At 35.2% G+C, this 20164-nt stretch overlaps 1 protein-coding gene and 1 pseudogene across 31 annotated transcripts in view; both read right to left on the bottom strand.

Annotated features, from left to right (window-relative positions):
* The window catches only part of TSGA10 (testis specific 10), a 121916-nt gene that overhangs the window by 5665 nt on the left and 96087 nt on the right, over positions 1–20164 (bottom strand). For 28 of the 31 annotated variants that reach the window (XM_070235028.1, XM_023618577.2, XM_070235045.1 and 25 more), the window contains 2 exons: positions 14520–14729; positions 1150–1352 (listed from right to left, as the gene is read on the bottom strand). In XM_070235028.1, coding sequence (XP_070091129.1) covers positions 1150–1352; positions 14520–14729 — 413 coding nt within the window. The remainder of the gene's footprint in view (positions 1–1149; positions 1353–14519; positions 14730–20164) is intronic. The other 3 variants (XM_023618572.2, XM_023618573.2, XR_011425904.1) reach the window with 2 other exon arrangements.
* LOC138917640 (large ribosomal subunit protein eL37 pseudogene) lies at positions 7947–8355 on the bottom strand (annotated as a pseudogene).

Raw genomic sequence — 20164 nt, 5'->3', positions numbered from 1 at the left:
AACAAAGCCTTGAACACCCTGTGATAAGGCACTATCATAAAGAAGATAATGACAGAGATGAATGCTGCTTGCACAGAACATTCTATCCTCTTTGCTGCTTTTAGGACTGCGTTAGTGACTGCTGAAATCTAAAACTTGAGAGACTACGAGCGCAAAAGCTCATCATGCTTACCAGCTCTAACTGATAGTACTTCCTAGCCAGTCTAAAACAAATGCACCCCTAACGGAGGGAGTTTTGGCACACTTCACTAAGGCAGATTTCCACCGACTAGCTTGAGAAAGCGATCCTGTAGAAGCGGTTGGAAGAATCACAAAAGCTCAGCTGCAGCGACTGAACAGAACGACTCAGTCACAGCTGCCAGAACCTGAAAACAGTTTCTGAAGGAAGCTGGCCCTGGCTTTGCAGCCGTTGCTTTGTCAGGGGCTCCCATGAGAGACTGATTCCCGAGAATATGATTCCTATCCTGCCCCAGGTCCCATGCTCAGACAGGAGGGCAGAGCAGAGGTTGGACAAAGAAGTGACAGAGATGGGACAGATAAGAACAGAGTGTAAGGGTCCCTACCAGTTTTTGTGAAAGGTGACCAAGTTTAATAATAAAATATTCACTATCCAGGCAGGCATTTCCATACAACCCTGCAGCCAGGGGTCTTACAGTAAGGTGCTAATGGTGCTAGGGATTCTGGAAAAAAACAGCCAAAATCAGTGCTCTGGGGGAAGTCTTCAGTTCTTCTAGGATATATGTACAGGTGCACAAGGAAACACTATGTGACAAATGGGAAGACTAGGTAGCAATACCAGCCAGGCCCATAAATTGAAAAATTCTTCTGGTTTCAGAAGGGCTTAATGTTTTTTCTAATCTGGTTATAATATTTCTTAAAGGCAATATTTTAGATCGGACATTCTATTATACCCAAAGCTCTGTTGGAAACAATCAACAGAGATGGTTAAACTTAAATTTAGATAAACATATAACAGAAATAAAGTAGTAAATCTTAAGCAAGTCACAAAATTTCTGGTCCTCAGTTTAATTAATGGCAAATTATGGGTGCTAAATTGTCTAAATTCCAGCTTTAAAATTCTACTAACCTATAAAGTATCAAAAATTTAAGAAATATGAATTTATGTTATTACATTGTTAACCAACTCACATTTTATTTTCTGCCAAACAAAGGTGTTCTTTAAGAAGCTGAATTTCAGATTCCTTTTCTTGAAGCGCTATCTGAGACTGATATTCTTTGTCTCGATTGGCCATCAGCAAAGCTTCTAGATTCTGCATGGAGATTCTCTCATTTGTCATCTGACTCCTGAGGAGTTCTATTTCAGAGCGAGCAGAATCTAACTCATTCTCCATCTGTACAATAACAGGAAGATATCTGTACTTATCCCCATTCATTCACTTAACTGATATATTATCAGAGCTCCATAAAAGTTTTTTGTTATAAACTGACAACCCATTTTAATTTCTTGATTAGAAATTGTGTCCTCCTTCTTATCAAAGACACATACACACCACCCTCCCCAACACACACGATCACTTTCCCCAACTCTCTGATCAAGCAGAAAATTCATTAATGTAAGTAAGACTTCTTAATTCCAAACTGCAAAAAATTTCCATTTCCAGCTGTGATATTTCTTTATGTATTTCTGCATGCCTGACATGGTGATATCCATGACTCTTGCTTTGTCCTGAGTTAGGTGACTTATAAACACCTAACTACCTTAGGGAATGTCATTGTACCCCATAGTCAAGGAAGATAAGGAGTAAGTGCACATTCCTTCTCTTGCATAAATCTGTGGAAAGCCTCATTTTTTGAAGATTATCTTGAGCCTAGAATATACTCTGTAGGTCAAATGTTTCTTCTAAAAGATGAAAACCAGACATTACTATTTAGAAAAACATTAGTCCTTATCTCATAATACACATTATAATAAATTACATATTCATTTAAAAAGTTAAATTTGAAAAGATAAAACTCTAAGAAAAGAGAATTAAATAAAAATGAAATCATTTGGAGGCCGGCCTGGTGGCATAGTGGTTACGTTCATGCACTCTGCTTTGGCAGCCCGGGGTTCCCAGGTTCGGATCCTGGGCATGGACTTAGCATTGCTTGTCAAGCCATGTGGTGGCAGCATCCCACATAAAACAGAGGAAGACTGACACAGATGTTAGTTCAGTGACAACCTTCCTCAAGCAAAAAGAGGAAGACTGGCAACAGATGTTAGCTCAGGGCCAATCTTCCTCATAAAAAAAAAAGAAAAGAAAGAAAGTACTTGGGGAGGGATAGGCAGGTAGGCGAGATATCTGACCATATAAAAAAGAGACACTAATGGTTAATATAAACTTAACCAAAATTTATAAGGAAACAACCAGAAGAAAATAAACTCAGTAAATAAAGAATTAATATCTTACTAATATAAGGAACTCATATAAGTCGATGAGAAATAGAAACTAATGATATGAACAGAAAATTTATAAAATACAACTAATTAGTAAACATACGGAATAGATTTGTGCTTACTAATAATCAAAGAAACATAAATTAAAACAAGATGCTATTTCTAGTCCAGGGTTTCTTAACCTTGACACTGACTTTTTGGGTTGGATAATTATTTGGTGTAGGGAGTTGTCCTATGCATTATAGGATGTTTAGCAGGAGACCTGGCCCCTATTCACTATAGGCCAGTAGCATCCCCCTACTCGAGTCATGACAATCAAAAATGTCTCCAGACATTGCAAAATGTCCACTGGGGAGCAAAATTTCTTTCAGTTGGACCACTGTTCTAGTTTATCAAATTGGCAAATTTCTTAGTGTGTGTTGATTAACATTAAAATGGGCAATGCAATCTCATATACTCTGCTGACAGGAATATAAAATGGAGCAAATAGCAATGCTGTTTTTTTGTAATAGCTTTTTTGGAATATAATTCACATGTCATACAACTCACCCATTTAAAGTGTACAATACAATGGTTTTTAGTATATTAACAGAGTTGTAGAACTTTTTCATCATCCCAAAATGAAACCCAGTACCCATTAGCAGTCATTCCCTGCACCCCCGAGCCCAACCCCAGCAATCCCTAATCTACCGTCTACATGATCTACCTTATTATGGACATTTCATATAAACGGAAGCATACAATGTGTGTGTGGTCTTTTGTGACTGACTTCCTTCACTTAGCATAATGTTTTCAGGAATCATTCATGTTTTAGCAGGTATCAATAATTCATTACTTTTATTGACAAATAATATTCCCTTGCATAGATATAGGAACATCTGAGTTGTTTACACCTTCTGGCTATTACAAATAATGCTGCTAAGAACATTTGTGTACAAGTTTTCCCATGGAGCTGTTTTCATTTCTTTTTGATAAATAGGAGTGGAATTTCTGGGCTTCATGGTAATCCTATTTTTAATATTTTGAGGAACTGTCAAAATGTTTTCCAAAGTGGCCTCACTATTTTACATTCCCACCAGCAATGTATGAGGGCTTCAAATCTCTACATCTTTGCCAATACTTCTGTCTTTTTTTATTATAGCCATCCTAGTGGTTGTGAAATGGCATACTTTTGACTTGCATTTCTCCGGTTATTAATGATGTTGAGCATCTTTTCATGTGCTTGTTAGCCATTTATGTATCTTCTTCAGAGAACTGTCTACTGAGATCCTTTGCTCATTTTTTTCAGTTGGGTTATTATTAAGTTACAAGAGTTCTTTGTATATTCTAGATACAAATCTCTTATCAGATTTATGATATGAAAATTTTTTCCCATTCTGTGCATTGTCTTTTGATTTTACTGATGATATCATTTACAGCACGAAGTTTTTTATTTTGATGAAGTCCTTTTAATCTATTTTGCTTTTGTTGCTTTTTTTTTTTTTAAAGATTTTATTTTTTTCCTTTTTCTCCCCAAAGGCCTTGGGACATAGTTGTATATTCTTAGTTGTGGGTCCTTCTAGTTGTGGCATGTGGGATGCCGCCTCAGGGTGGCTCGATCAGCGGTGCCATGTCTGCACCCAGGATTCGAACCGACAAAACACTGGGCCGCCTGCAGCGGAGCACGAGAACTTAACCACTTGGCCAAGGGGCCAGCCCCTTGTTGCTTATGTTTTTGATGTATATCTAAGAAAGTATTATCTAATCCAAAGTCACAAAGATTTACCTTTATGTTTTCTTCTCAATAGTTTTATAATTTTAGCTCTTACATACAGGCCTATAATCCATTTTAAGTTAATTTTTGCATATGGTATGTAATAGGAATCGAACTTCATTCTTTTCCACATAGATGTTCAGTTGTCTCAGTACCATTTGTTGAAAAGGCTATTATTTTCCCCATTAAATTGTATTGAAACAAATTTTTAAAAAATCATTTGGTCACAAATGTAAGAGTTTATTTCTGGACTCTCAGTTCTGTTCCATTGAGCCATATGTTTTTCCTTATGCTATTACTACACTGTCTTAATTACTATAGTTTTGTAGCCAGTTTTGAAATTGGAAGTGTTAGTCCTCTCACTTTGTTCTTCTTTTTCAAGATTGTTTTGCCTATTCTAGGTCACTTGCACTTCCATATTAATTTTATATCATCTTGTCAATTTCTACAAAGAAGCCAGCTGGGATTCTGGTAGGCATTGTATTGAACTTGTAGATCAATTTGGGGAAGTACTGCCATTTTAACAATGTTAAGTCTTCTAATCCATGAATATGAGACGTTTTTCCATTTACATAGGTCTTCTTTAATTTCTCTGACAATGTTTTGTAGCTTTGTAAAGCACAAGTTTTGCACCTCTTTTGTTAAATTTATTCCTAAGTATTTTATTCTTTCTTGAGGCTATACTTTCTGGTGCAATTCCATTTGATGGAATTGTTTTCTTATTTTCATTTTTGGATCATTCATTGCCAATGTATAGAAATGTAATTGATTATTGCATATTGATCTTGTATCTTGCAACCTTGATAAACTCATTTATTAGTTTTAATCATTCTTTAGTAGATTCCTGAGGATTTTCTATATCCAAGATCATTAATCTGTGAATAGAGATAGTTTTATTTCTTTACCAGTCTGGATGTCTTTTATTTCTTTTTCTTGCCTGATTGCCCAGGTTAGAACCTCCAGTACAATGCTGAATAAAAGAGGTGAGACAGGCATTCTTGTCTTGTTACTGACAAGAAAGAGGAAATCATTTAGTCTTTCACTATTAAGTATGATGTTAGCTGTGGTTTTTTGTAGATGCTCTTTATCAGAGTTAGTTAGTTTTCTTCTGTTGCTAGTTTATAGAATGTTTTTATCATGAAATGGTATTAGATTTTGTCAAATGCTTTTTCTGCATCTATTGAGATGATCATTGGTTTTTGTTCTCTACTCTATTGATATGATGTATTTCATTAATTGATTTTTGGGTATTAAACCAATCTTGTATTCCTGGGATAAATCCACTTGATCATGGCATAAAAATCTGTTTTATATGTTGTTGAATTCAGTTTTCTATTAATTTCTTAAGAATTTTTCATCTAAATTCATAAGAGATATTGATCTGCAGTCTTCTTTTCTTATGATGTCTTTGGTTTTGGCATCGGGGCAATACTGGCTTCATATAAGCATTGGGAAGTGGTCTTTCCTCTATTTTTGGAAGAGTTTGTGAAAACTTTGTATCAATTCATCTTTAAACATTTGGAGAATTCACAACTGGAGCCATCTGGGCCTCAATTTCTCTTTATGGAAGTTTTAAAATTACTAATTCAATCTCTTTACTTACTATGGATATATCCAGATTTTCTATTTTTCCTTGAATCAGTTTCAGTACTCTGTGTCTCTCTGGGAATGTACTGATCTCACCTAAGTTATCTAATTTTTGGCATTTATTGGCTCATAATATTCCCTTATAATCCTTTTATTTTCTGTATGGTTGGCAGTGATGAGCCCTCTTTCATTCCTGGTTTTAGCAATTTGACATCTCTCTCTCTCTTTCTCTAGGTCACTCTAGCTAAAGTTTTGTCAATTTTGTTGATATTGTAAAAGAACGAGATTTGTTTTTTTGATATTCTCTATTGTTTTCTCATCTTGATTTCATTAATTTCTGTTCTAATCTTTATTATTTCTCTCATTCCTCTTACTTTAGGTTTACTTTGCTCCTCTTTTTCCAGGGTCCTATGTGGAAGGTTAGGTTAGTGATTTGAGGTCTTTCTTCTTTTTTAATATAGGAATTTACACCTATAAATATCCCTCTAAGTACTGTTTTAATTGGATCTTATAAGTTTTGGCACACTGTGTTTTCATTTTCATAATATCAGAGTATTTTCTTTTTCCTTTGTGATTTCTTCCCTGATTCACTGGTATTTGAGAGTGTGTTGCTCAATTTCCATGTATTTGTGAATTTCTCAAATTTCCTTCTTTTACTGATTCCTAACAATTTCATTCTTGGGGAAGAACATATTTTGTATGATTTGAATCCTTTTAAATATATTGAGTCTTGTTTTATGGCCTAACATATCTCTATCCTGAAGGGTCTTCCATGTGCAATTGAGAAGACTGTATTCCATTGTTGTTCGGTAGACTGTTTTACAGATTTCTGTTAGTCTAGTTTAATTTTAGCTTTGTTGGAGTCTTCTATCTCCTTGATGTTCTGACTAGTTGCTTTCTTTATTATTGCGAGTGGGGAATTGAAGTTTCCAACTATCATTATTGAACTATTTATTTTCACATAAATACAGAAATGTTATTCCTATATAGCTCTATTTCTTCTGCCCCTCTTTAGTGCTATTAGTATTTTATAAGTTACATCTATATATGTCACAGGTCCAGCAATATAGTGTTATAATGATTACTTTTTAATTAAAATATCTTTTAAAGACGTTGGGGCCAGCCCAATGGTATAGCGGTTAACTTCCCTGCATGCTCCACTTTGGTGGCCTTGGGTGTGCAGGTTTGGATCCCAGGTGCGGACCTATGAACCACTCATTAAGACATGCTGGCGGCATCCCACATACAAAATAGAGGACAACTGGCACAGATGTTAGCTCAGGGCCAATCTTCCTCACACGTACACACAAAAATCTTTTAAAGACATTGATAGAAGAGAGCAAGCCTATATAGTCAGACTTAGTAGACAAAGAATTCAAAGCAGCTAGTTTAAATATGTTCAAAGAATGAAAGGAAATCACGTGTAAAGAGGTAAAGGAAGGTATGATGATGCTGTCTCATCAAACAGAGAATAATAATAAGGAAACAGAAATTATAAACTGTTCTCAAAGGCAGTTTCTTTTGCTTGCCATTTACCTGTTGATGGGTCATACTTTCCTGTTTCTTTGAAAGTCAATTTTTTGTTGTTGTTGAAAACTAGACACTTTAGATGATATACTGTAGCAATTCTGAATTCTGATCCTTCCCACCTCAGGGCTTGTTGTGGTTCCTGTTTCTTTGTTTATCTGTACAGACAGTTTCCATGAAGTCGATTTCCCTTGCAGTATATAGCCTCAGATGTTGCTCCTCAGGATACCTGCACAGTCACCCTAACTTCCTTTCCACTGGCATGTGCACAGTCACTCTAAACTCTCCCCCTGGAAGGCTGTCTGACTGTCCTTCTCCTTGGTCCCCCTGTTAAGTTTCTGTGAAGTTTCTACCTGGTGTATCTCTACTGGTATCACATCTAAATGTCAGCCTCCATTAATTGCTAGCTGACTGCTCTATTGATTTTGACAATGGTTTCGGGCATAAATTGCTTCACAGTCTGATCCAGTGAAATTTGGGCTCCTTTTTGGGGGTAGTTTTGAGACGAGTCTTTGAGGATTGCTCTGACCCCAGGAGGGCCCTTCTTAGCTGTCACTTTCCATGGTTCTCTGCTAAACTTCGAAGTAGTCTATTGTTTTGCTTCTTGTTATCATGAAGTTACTAGTTTCCTTTAAAAAAAAAAAAAAAAAAAGAACATTTATTGCATGACTGTTGAAATCCTTAAGATGAATTGAACGCTGCAACAGCTGCCATCTTGGGTTTAGGTGTTGTTCCTTCACAGAATCCATGCCTGAATCTGTGGTATACAATTTTTCGCTGCCTCATTGGACCAGTCCCAGTGGTATTTCATCTTTTAGCCTTGGCATTCCAGTTATACTTTCTCTTCTACTTGGCAGGGTAGCCACATTTGCCACAGGTCGACTTCTGAAGGAGGCAGGCCTTAGAGCCACAACAGCGGTACAACATGTGGGTCTTATTGTGATGCTTTCCAAATGATAACATTTCCTTCATCATCTTGTTTCGGCAGCCAAGACCAAAGAGAAGGCACTTCTGCTATATTGCGCTCAGAAGCTTCTGCCCAGGGGACTACACTAGTTTCCTCTTAATTGCAAGACATCACTTTTTGAAGGTTCTCTGGCTACATATGCCAAAATTTCCACTTCTAGGAATATATCTTAAGATATAATGCAAAACGTGGTAAAAGTGCTATGCAACAAAATATTTACCATGTTGTTTTGTCCATAAATAAAAATCTTTATTGCCCAGCAAAAAGGAAATAGTGAAAGTAGAATAATCAGTTGTAATATACTGCTATTGCAAATATGCAAAAGAACACAAAAATCTGGCTAAGAAAATAAAAGATCTAGAAGAAAATGTAACAAAATGTCTATAGTAGGAGAAAGGCCCTTATTCTAGTTTTAGGTCCTGAAATCTATTGTAGTCTAAGATGATGACTACACTTTTAAAAATCCTTTGCTTCACTAAAAATTATGAGATTCTTCAAAGCACTTTTCATATTATTCCTAAGGAAACCATCCATAGCATACGTATTAATTGAAGAATATTAAAGGAAGGATATTTGGAATTCATGGTCTCAAAATTTCTCTTGAGAAGAGTTAAATAACGGACAGTATACTACATTTATTTGGAAGATAGAAAACTAAGACTTGAGTGAATTGTATTGTATATGAATTATATCTCAAAAAATATATTTTTAAAAAAGAAAAGCAAAGAAAACTAAGACTGTAGAAGGTTCTAGAATTCCTTATTCTGGTGCTTTAAATCATTTACACAGGAGAATGAAGGTGGAGATATAGATCTTTTGCCCTTAACCTCTACTTTCTCATTTAAAATTATCTGAGTGATTCTAGGAATGCAAGCCTGGTTCACTATTAAAAAATCAATCAGGGGCCGGCTCCATGGCCAAGGGGTTAAGTTTGCGCACTCTGCTGCGGTGGCCCAGGGTTCGGATCCTGGGCGCAGACATGGCACCACTCGTCAGGCCATGTTGAGGCGGCGTCCCACATCCCACAACTAGAAGGACCTGCAACTATGATATACAACTGTGTACAGGGGGGTTTTGGGGAGATAAAGCAGGAAAAAAAAAAAAAGATTGGCATCAGTTGTTAGCCCAGGTGCCAATCCTTAAAAAAAAAAAAAAAAAATCATATGACCAGGCTAAAGAAGAAAAATCACATGAACATATTAATTGACGCATAAAAAGCATTTGACAAAAATTCAATACCCATTCTCATTAAAAACTCAAAAATATAGGAATAGAGGGAAACTTCCTCAACTTGATTAAAAAAATCTACAAAATCCTACAGATAATAGAACACAATGATGAACAACTGAATGCTTTTCCTGTAAGATTGGGAAGAAGGCAAGGACATGTCTACTTTCAGCACTCTTATTCACGTAGCACTAAAGTACTAACCAGTGCAAAAAGACACAGAAATTGGAAAGAAAGAAATAAAACTGTCCCTATTTTCAGATAACATGATTGTCTACATTGAAAATTCCAAGGAATCTGCAGAAACACTCCTAAAACTAATAAGTAAGTTTGGCAAGGTCACAAGATATAAGATAAAGATTCCAAAAATCAATAGTGTTTCTATATACTGGCAATTAACACATTGATAACATAATTAAAACTAGAACACCATTTACAATAGCTCAAAAAAAGAAGAGAGACTTTGTATTCTGTAGGTGTAAATCTAACAAAACATGTATAGAACTTACATGCTGAAAACTACACAAACCTAATAAAAGAAATCAAAGAAGATCTAAATAAGATATACCATGTTCATGAATTAGAAGCCTCAGCATAGTAAAGATGTCAATTCTTCCGAAATTGACATACAGGTTTAATGCAATTCCTATCAATAACCCAGAAAGATTTTTTGCACGTACAGACAGATTATTCTAAAATTTATATGTAAAAGCAAAGAGACTGGAATAGCCAAAACAATTTTGAAAAAGCAGAATAAAGTGGATGGAATCAGTCTACCTGATTTAAAGATTTATTATGTAGCTACAGTAAATCAAGAGTACGTGGTTTTGGTGGATAGACAGACACAAAGATCGATGTAAAAGAACAGAAAACCAAGAAATAGACCCACTCAAATATATCCAACTGATTTTTCACAAAGGTACAAAATCAATTGAGTGGAAGAGAGATAGCTTTTTCAACAAATGATACTAGAGCAATTGGACACCCATAGGCAAAAAATAAAGCTTTATGTAAAGCTCATACCTAATGCAGAAATTAATTCAAAATGGATTATGGAATTAAACGTGAAACATAAAGCTATGAAATATTTAGAACAAAACCTAGGGAAAATCTTTGGGATTTAGAGCTATACACAGAATTCTTAGATTTAAAGCCAAAAGCACAATCCACAAAAGGAAAATTGAGAAATTGCACTTCATCAAAATTTAAAACTTTTGCTCTGAAAAAGTTCCTGACAAGAGGAGGAAAACACAAATTATATAGTGGCAGAAAATATTTGCAAGCCACATATTTGATAAAGGACTAGTATCTGAATATATAAAACATTCTCAATACTCAACATTGAAAAAGCAAACAATCCAATGAGAATATGGAAAAAAGACACAAAGATACATTTAATCGAAGAAGATATACAGATGGCAAATAAGCACACAAAAATATGTTCAACTTTATTATCCATTAGGGAAATGCAACTAGACCACGATATAGCACTACACTTATATCAGAATGGCTAAAATAAAAAATAGTGACAACACCAAATGCTGACAAGGAGGTGGAAAAACTGGATCTTTCATACACCATTGGAGGGAATGCAAAATGGTACAGACACTTGGGAAAACAGTTTGGCATTTTCTTAAAAAACTAATCATGCAACTACCACATGACCCAAAAACTGCATTCCTGGGCATTTACAGAGAAATGAAGACTTATGTTCAGACAAAAGCCTGTACGCAAATGTTTACAATAGCTGTATTGGTAATATTAAAAAAACTGGAAATAACCCAGATGACCTTCAATGAATGAATGGTTAAACAAGCTGTGTTAAACCAATAGCACGGAATACTACTCAGCAACGTAAAGGAATGAACTACTAATACAGGCAACAATATGGATGAATCTCCAGAGAATTACACTGAGTGAAAAAGTCGTATCCTAAAAGGTTACATTCAGTATGATTTTATTAATATAACATTCTTGAAGTGACAAAATTATAGAAATGAAGAACAGATTGGTGGTTGCCAGGGGGTAAGGAGGGGTTGGGGATAGGAGGGAAGTAGATAGGGCTACACAAGAGCAATGTGATGGATCCTGTGATAGAAATGTCCCATATCTTGCCTGAATCACTGTCAATATTCTGGTTGTGATATTATACTATAATTTTGCAAGAAGTTACCATTGGGAGGTACCAGGTAAAGGACACACAGGATTTCTTTGTATTATATACTACAATTGCATGTGAATCTACAATTATCTAAAAAAAAAAAGGTTTAATTTAGAAAAAATTATTTGAGTGTCTCCTGTATGCAGAGTACAGTTGAACAAATACAAAGATACAAATTCCTTGCACTTGAAATTACAGCTTATCATGGGGATAAATATATAAACATAAATAACTGAATTCCAAAGCTAAAAACAATTTATGTCAGGAGTATTTTAAAATACTATGAGAATTAGCCTGACCATTTCACACTCATTTGGATAACTATTAACAAACAAAGAAAAACTAGGGGCAGGCCTGGTGGCATAGTGGTTAAGTTCATGTGCTCCGCTTTGGTGGCCCAATGTTCGCAGTTTGGGATACTGGGCACGGACCTACACACCAGTCATCAAGCCATGCTGTGGCAGCATCCCATATACAAAATAGAGGAAGACTTGCACAGATATTAGCTCAGGGACAATCTTCCTCAAACAAAAAGAGGAAGATTAGCAACAGATGTTAGCCCAGGGCCAATTTTCCTCTCCAAAAAGAAAGAAAAGCAAAAACTAAAACTAAAAGATAATTGTTGGCAAAGATGTGGAGAAATTAGAACTCTTGTGCATTGTTGGTGGGAATGTAAAATGGTATGGACACTGTGGAAAATAGTATGGAGTTTCCTAAAAAAATTAAAAAATAGAATTATCATATGATCCAGAAATCCAACTTCTGGGTATAGGCGCCAAAGAATTGAAAGCAGGGTCTTGAAGAGATATTTGTACACCCACATTCATAGTAAACATGATAGCAGAGTGTCCATCAACTGATGAATGGATAAGCAAAATGTGGTCTATACATACAATGGACTATTAGCCTTAAAAAGGAAATAAATTCTGGGGCTGGCCCCGTGGCCGAGTGGTTAAGTTCGCACGCTCCGCTGCAGGCGGCCCAGTGTTTCGTTGGTTCGAATCCTAGGCAGGGACATGGCACTGCTCATCAAACCACGCTGAGGCAGCATCCCACATACCACAACTAGAAGAACCCACAACGAAGAATACACAACTATGTACCGGGGGGCTTTGGGGAGAAAAAGGAAAAAATAAAATCTTTAAAAAAATAAAATAAAATAAAATAAAAAAAGGAAAGAAATTCTGCAATATGCTACAACATGGATGTACCTTGAAGACATTATGATAAGCGAAGTAAGCCAGTCACAAAAAGACAAATACTGTATGATTCCACTTATAGGAGGTACTAAGAGTTGTCAAAATCATAGCAACAGAAAATATAATGGTGGTAGCCAGGGGCTGGGGGGGAGGGAAGAACGGAGAGTTATTGTTTCACAGGCATAGAGTTTCAAACTTACAAGATGAAGAGAGTCATGGGCATGGATGGCAGTGATGGCTGCACAACAATGTGAATGTATTTAATACCAGTGAACCGTACACTTAAAAATGGCTAAGATGGGAAAGGTTATGTTACATGTATTTTGACACAATAAAAGAAAAAATACTATGAGAATAGTAAATAAGCTATAAAAAATGGAGTAAACATCCTTAAAATATTAAAAAATTAATATAAATCATTACCAACTTCATATATAGTTCTACTGCTAAGGGTAACGATTTTAAAGCTTAAAGATTACTGGAATATAGCATACTTCATCACAGTGTATTATTATTTTAATAAGCTTTGGGATAACATTTTCTGGCATTTCATCTTTATATTGTTTCAACTGTTATAATAACATGCATTACTTTCCCAATTTGAAACCACCAAGTAAAAAATGTTTAAAAAAAAAAAGGACATACTATTTGAATTTTTACAGTGAGTATCTATTTACGAGTTACTTTCATCATTAAAAAGTTCTTGCTCAAACAGAAAACAATTTAGGGAAGAGTCTGAGAATTCTGCCATATATCACCTTTTTAATAAAATATAGTGGATTCCTACAGAAACCAACCAGACACATGATATTCATATGTATCATACCCTCCTAACAAACAGTAGACTAACAAAATAAGAAGTTCAACAGGTTTTGGTAATAACAGAAATCTAAACATGACCAAAATTTGTTGATATTTCAATTATAACTACGCACTTTATACACATTTCCCTTTAGGATCGGGGCTCCATCTATCTTTCCAAATGCATCTTCAGCCACTTTCACCCATGCATGTTCACTGGCCACTGCAAATTACCTACACTGACTCAAGAATTCATTATACCTCCATACCATTGCCTGTGCTGTTGTTCCCTAGGAATGGAGTGCCTCATCTTTTCTGAGCTCAGTGGTACGTCCTTGTGAACTCCTCCCCGACACACATAGACTGAATAGGAATTCCCTCTCTAAAACCTTGACTATTTCTTATTAGAATAACATTCATCCCAAATTATTTGTATGTCAATACTGGGAGGTCCTAGAGGGCAGGGGCCTGTATCTTTTCAATGCTATATTCACAGTGACAAGAACAATGTCAGGCACACACTAGATACAATCAAATAAATTACAGTTTAAAAGAACCCAGTAATTACTAAATAAATTTAGCTTAAAAGAATATCGTTAAAATTATAATTTAGCTGGGTAAACCTCAACCTCATGGTTCTTTGCTGATTGCTACATCAATGTGTTTTACAATTCTTCTGGCTAAAAGTAAATGCAAATTACATATTCAAAGGAAGAGTTTCTGTTATGTTCTTGGGTTGTTTGGAACATAGTGGTCATAAATTAATATCTCAGACTTTAAAAATAAAATCTAAAGTTGAAAGATTGATGTAATATTTTATAAAAAAAGAATTTATTTTCCTAAAGTTGTAATTTTATAATAGTAATATTAAAAGTACCATTTAAAAATGTATTACATACCATTTCTATTTCTTGATCTTTAGCAACCAGCTGTCGATTAAGAAGTTCTTTGCTTGAGTCAAGTTTAATACAAAGTTCCCTTGTAGAAGACAAATCTGCAAGGGCAGACACTTTTTCAAACTGAACCTTCTGAAGCTCCTCTTCCATCTTTACAACAGACTTATGTAAAGTAGAAATCTGGGACTTGTAAGACCTTTCTGCATTTAAGTGCTGCAAGGACAAAATTTTATATATATACATATATATATATATACACACATCTACATATATGTACACATATATACATATATATACAAATATATATATATATACATTTTGTAACTTAAAAAACTACAACATGGAAAACAAAGTGGGGCAAATCTTTTAATGATAGTACACTTAGATTATAAGGAACTTTAGATGATATAGGTGGTAACAATATGTACAAAAAACTCTGGGAAAGATAAATTTGGGTTTCAGATTTCTATACATAAAGTCCATGAGTAAGGTGGTCAACTGGTCATTGTTTTAAATGTACTTAGAAAACAACTTTCCCATTTAAAAGTCTCAGCCCCAAAGCTACTTGAGATATACATGTTTGGTCTATAGTTCTGTCTATATTTGTCACAGTTTCAATTATTCTATAATATAAATATTATTGCTGTTAAAGACAAAACATGTGTCACTGTTTCATTCACAAATATCCATTTTCCAATTCTTGAATTGCATGTTGATATTGATCATAATATCATATAATGAGGACTGATAACTCTCTAGCACTTATTAATACCTCTAGGTAAAAGGATTCTGGGCAAATATAAATTAAGAATACATCCACATTATGGGAAATAAGAGCACATTTAAAAAACTGTAATATGAGATACAAGTTATATAAATGCTTTCAAACATTCAAGATAATTCTGCCTCCCCTTTTTTTCAGAAAAAATGTCTTATGTAAGTACACTGCCACCTACAGAGAAGTACTTGCTATTACGTGAAGCTAACAGAACTGAGAGGCAAATAAAGAAATTTTTCTGCTTTTACAAGTACAAAGCACAAAACAATTGCTCATGGAATAAGTTATTTGGCTACAATTCACTCCTACCTTTTTTCTTCCCTTCCTTCCTTATTCACTCTATTTCTTACTTCTTCAAACAACCTTCTATCCATTCATCTACTCACATGTCTATCCACCCATTACATATTTATTGAGTATATTCTACATTCTAGTCAATGTGCCTAGATGCATATCCAATGCACCTGTAAGCAAAATGGTCTCTGTTCTCATGAAACTTACAGATTATGGGGGAGTCATGCATAGATCAAATACTCACACAGATGAATAAGTATAAATACATATTAAGCAAATACTTCTAGAGAGAAAAGTGTACAACAAATGAAAGTGACCTAGACGGACAGGGTCAGGGAAGTCAGGAAAGGCTTCCCTGAGTAAAGGATCCTAGAGCTGAGATCTATAAGGTGAGTAGATATAGAGTGTGCTGTGGGAGCAGCATTTCAAATCAAAGGAATGCTAACTGCAAAGGCCCTGGAGGGAGTGTGTGGAGGAAGTGAAATGACATGCTCCAAGAACAGAGAGAAGGCTAGTAGGGCTGGAGCTCAGATAGCACAGGGAAGAGTGATAGGAGACACAGTCAAAAAGGTTTACAAAATTCACAAGACACAGCCTACTAAATTGGGTTAAAATTTAAGTTTTTATCCATTGAAACATCTTAAAGAGAGAGGTGATGCAATGAGTTTTGTGTTTTGGAAAGATCACTCTGGATGTTTCAAGTTCTAGTAAGATAGTTGACTAAGCTAAGAGGAAAACCTTCTGGATAAAATAGAACAAAAAAGATATTTTTGCAATTCATAGCTGAGTTTTCAGGGAAGAAAGAGAAATTCTCACATGCCCAAAACAAAGAGAAAACAAAGCCAGAGCAGTAAGTAAATGAGCAGGCCTAAGGCTAAGAGTTAGGGGTAGGAAGACTCAGTAACAGTAACTGGCTTATGGTTCAACATTCAAGCAAAGGTAGGAGACAAGAATTTAGGACTAATGGAGAGCTGGAACTGAGACTATAATCTGGAACCCTTAAAAGGAGGCTCCAGAAGAAAAAATCCACTCAACCTCACAGAGAAACAACCAAAAGTTTATCTTGACCTAGTTTTTGAATAGGGAAAAAAATGTCTTCTGTAAGAAACGGAAATGTTAGGTCTGACTTCACTCAATTTTGGAGTCTCACTTTACACTGCCCATCCCCAACTGTAAACTTTAACATAAAGTTTGTCCCATGCAAATGATAATCCAGAATCCCTTTATAGAAGCAAACCCATCTCCCTAGCCATACAAGATTCTAGGGAGGGGGAAAAGTCTTGCTTAAGAGGAGCATACAATCAAACACAGGAGGACACAATCCATCATGAGTGAGAGTCAGAGCAACATAACACATAGCAGGTTCAGACTTCTAGAACTTCAAATTATTGAACAAAATATTTTAGAAGGCATGGGAAAATATACTTAAAAAATTTAAAGACATTTAAAAAATTGAAAAGAAAAGAATACAACATAAAAAAATAGGCACATTTGAAGAAGAATCAAACAGAACTTCTGGAAAGAAAGGAAAAGTAGTCAAGAAAGTGAAAATTTTAATGAATGCATCAAAGAACAGACTAATACAGCTGAAAAGGGAAGAATGAACTAGAGGACAGATCACAGCATAGAGAGATAACCATATGGAAACTATGCTACGAAGATTAATAAATATTTAGACTAGAAGATTCAAAAAGTATATTATAAAAGTTGAGGGAGACAGTAGAGTGAATTTGGAGGCAGTAATACTCAAAGAAATAACATCTGAGAATTTTCCAAAATTAATAAAAGGCATGATTACTCAGACTGAAAAAGTACAACAAAACAAACCCCCCTCCCAATAAATCCATACCTAGACACATAATAGTGACACTACAAACAAGGAGAACAAGAAGACTTTAAAAGGAACCAATGACAAAAGATAGACTTATAAAGAATGATAATTAGAATGAGAAAAGATTTCTCAAAAAAAAGAGGCAACAATTATTTTTAAAGTTATCAAGGGAAAATAACTCTCAATGTACAATTCCATACTCAGCTAAACTAACGTTCAAAAATGAAAGTAAAATAAAGCCATTTTCACATAAAGGCTGAGAAAATTAACTCACAGATCAAAGAAAGGAAGTACTTTGAAGAAAAGAAATTGAATTTAGAAGAAAGAAATAGAATGCCAAAAGTAATGATAATTGAAGAAGTTCATAAACATAGGGGTGGATACAAATAAGTATTGACTGAAAGAATAAGAATAGTAATGATTTATTTTTAAGGACATAAAAAAACCAAGGTGGAACTAAAATAGTACACAATAATATTCCAAAAGATTGGTGTGTGTGTGTGACAGAAAGAGAGAGAATGAGAGAGGGCACACATGCACTACTAAGCAGTGTTGGGCTCAGTATTCAAATATTCTTAGGACCATGTATTGTTTAGGAGGAGGGTTGGAGATACTAACAATAGACTTTGTTAAATATGCATATTACAATTTTAACTACTAAAATAGTAGATTGAAAAAAATAACTTCCAGACCAATGAAAAGTGGGGGTAGGAAGTGTGTAAATAAAACAAAGACATAGACAAATAAAAAGAAAGAAATAAACATAAAAGAATCACAAGTAGAAAGTACAAAATAAATCAGTAATAGTAAACCTAAATGTGCCAGTAATTCAAATAAATACAAATGGATTAAACTTATCAGTTAATAGAAAGATATTCTCAGATTGAATTTTTTAAAAAATCAAGCTATATGATATTTATTAGAGTCAAACAGTTGAAAAGAATTTTAAAAAGATATATAATACTTCTGTTTCCAGCTATGATGAGATAAGTGGCACTGAACTTATCCTCCCACTGTTAACAACGAGAAAACTAGTTTAAAAAAAATAAATAATTGCTTCCAAACATAGGACAACAGGCAGCACAGAACTGTGATCTCTGATAGAAGGAAAACAAACAAGGTGAGCCCTATGATCATCCCACTTTCTGTCTGGAGACATTTTCCAGTCTGTGGCTCAGCGAAAGAAACTTCAATCACAGCATGGTTGTTTGGCTGAGTTGAGGAGACAGAAAAAAGCACCTGAAATGTGTGAGGGCAGGGTTCCAGAAACAAGGGATCTACACAAAAAAGATATCCAGAAATTTGCCTAGGAGTCTCCTTGAGTCTGTTGTTGAACACTGAGCCATGAAAATATAGAGTGAAACTCTAAAAGCCTTGGAAAGAACAACTAGAGAGCTCTAAAGTAAACAATTCTAAGCTGATACATGGTTGAGAGATATCAAAGTTTGAACCTGCCAAAGTGAAGAGTCCTTAATGAACATGCTGGGCTGAGCATTTAATAGAGAATCCAGGACTGCACCTCAGTGGTAGGGCTAAACTAGGATTAAAGAAAAGACTACTTTAGATCTGTCCTAGAAAAGCTTAAAAACAATCTTGAAAGTATCAGTTGATCTGCAAGTAATTTAACAGCCTGCCAGAACAAATCCAACACTCTTGAAGGAAGACAACAAAATCCAATGTTCAACAAAGTAAAATTCACAATATCCAGCATCCAATTAAAAAATACCGGACATGTAAAGATGCAGGAAAATGTGACCCAAAAGCAGGATAAAAATCAGTTGATGTAAATAAATGCAAAAATGACAAAGATGATAGTATTAGTAGACAAGGGCTTTAAAATAGCTATTACCCAGACAAGAAGGAGTAACAAGGTGTGAATTACCACGTTGCCACAAACAAGTAGGAAGATGGACAAAACATAGGAGTGAAAAACCTATTTCCAGACAATGGATAGCAGGTAGCAGAGAATTATGATCTCTGAGGGAAAGAAAACAAACAAGGTGAACCCTATGGTTGCCACAGCATCCTGCCTAGAGGTGAATTCTGGACTGTGATGCAGGAAAAATGAACCAAAATACAGTCCAGTGATCTTACTGAGTTCAAAAGATAAAGATCAGGGTTCAGGGAAGTTGAAGTGGCTAGAACTTGTGGAGCACAGCATCAGAGAGAAGAGAGTTATGCAGAGAAGGAGTTCCAGAAATCTGCATATGCACAGGTGAAACTCCATGAGGTGAGGCAAAAAACAACTTCCTAGGAAAGAACAATTACCAAAAAACTTGTGAGCCAAACAATTCCCACAGCTCATATAGGACCAGGAATCACTCAAAATCTCATCAGCCAGAGTGGAGACACTTCAACACTTCATTGACTATACAAGCAATCAATAGAGACCCAAGAAGGGTCACATCTTAGAAGTGGGGATAAAGTAGCCCTAGAATAAAGACTAGTCTAGAGCTCTCCTAAAGAGCTTATAAACAATCCTTGAAAAGATAAAGTGAATGTCAATTAACTTAACAGTTTGACAAAATAAACCTGATATTTTTAAAATCGAGCTCTCAACAATGTAAAATTAACAATGTCTAGAATACAATCAGAACTTACTGACTGGGCCCAGAAATAGGAATATGAGACCCATAATTAAGAGAAACGTCAGTCAGTAGACACAGAATCAAATGTGGCAGAGATGATGGAATTAGCAAACAAGGACACTAAAACAGCTATTATAAATGTGCTCAATATGCTCAA

The sequence above is a fragment of the Equus caballus genome, chromosome 15, assembly GCF_041296265.1.
Source record: "Equus caballus isolate H_3958 breed thoroughbred chromosome 15, TB-T2T, whole genome shotgun sequence".
Taxonomy (NCBI): Eukaryota; Metazoa; Chordata; class Mammalia; order Perissodactyla; family Equidae; genus Equus; species Equus caballus.
This window is presented reverse-complemented; position numbering and strand designations above follow the sequence as displayed.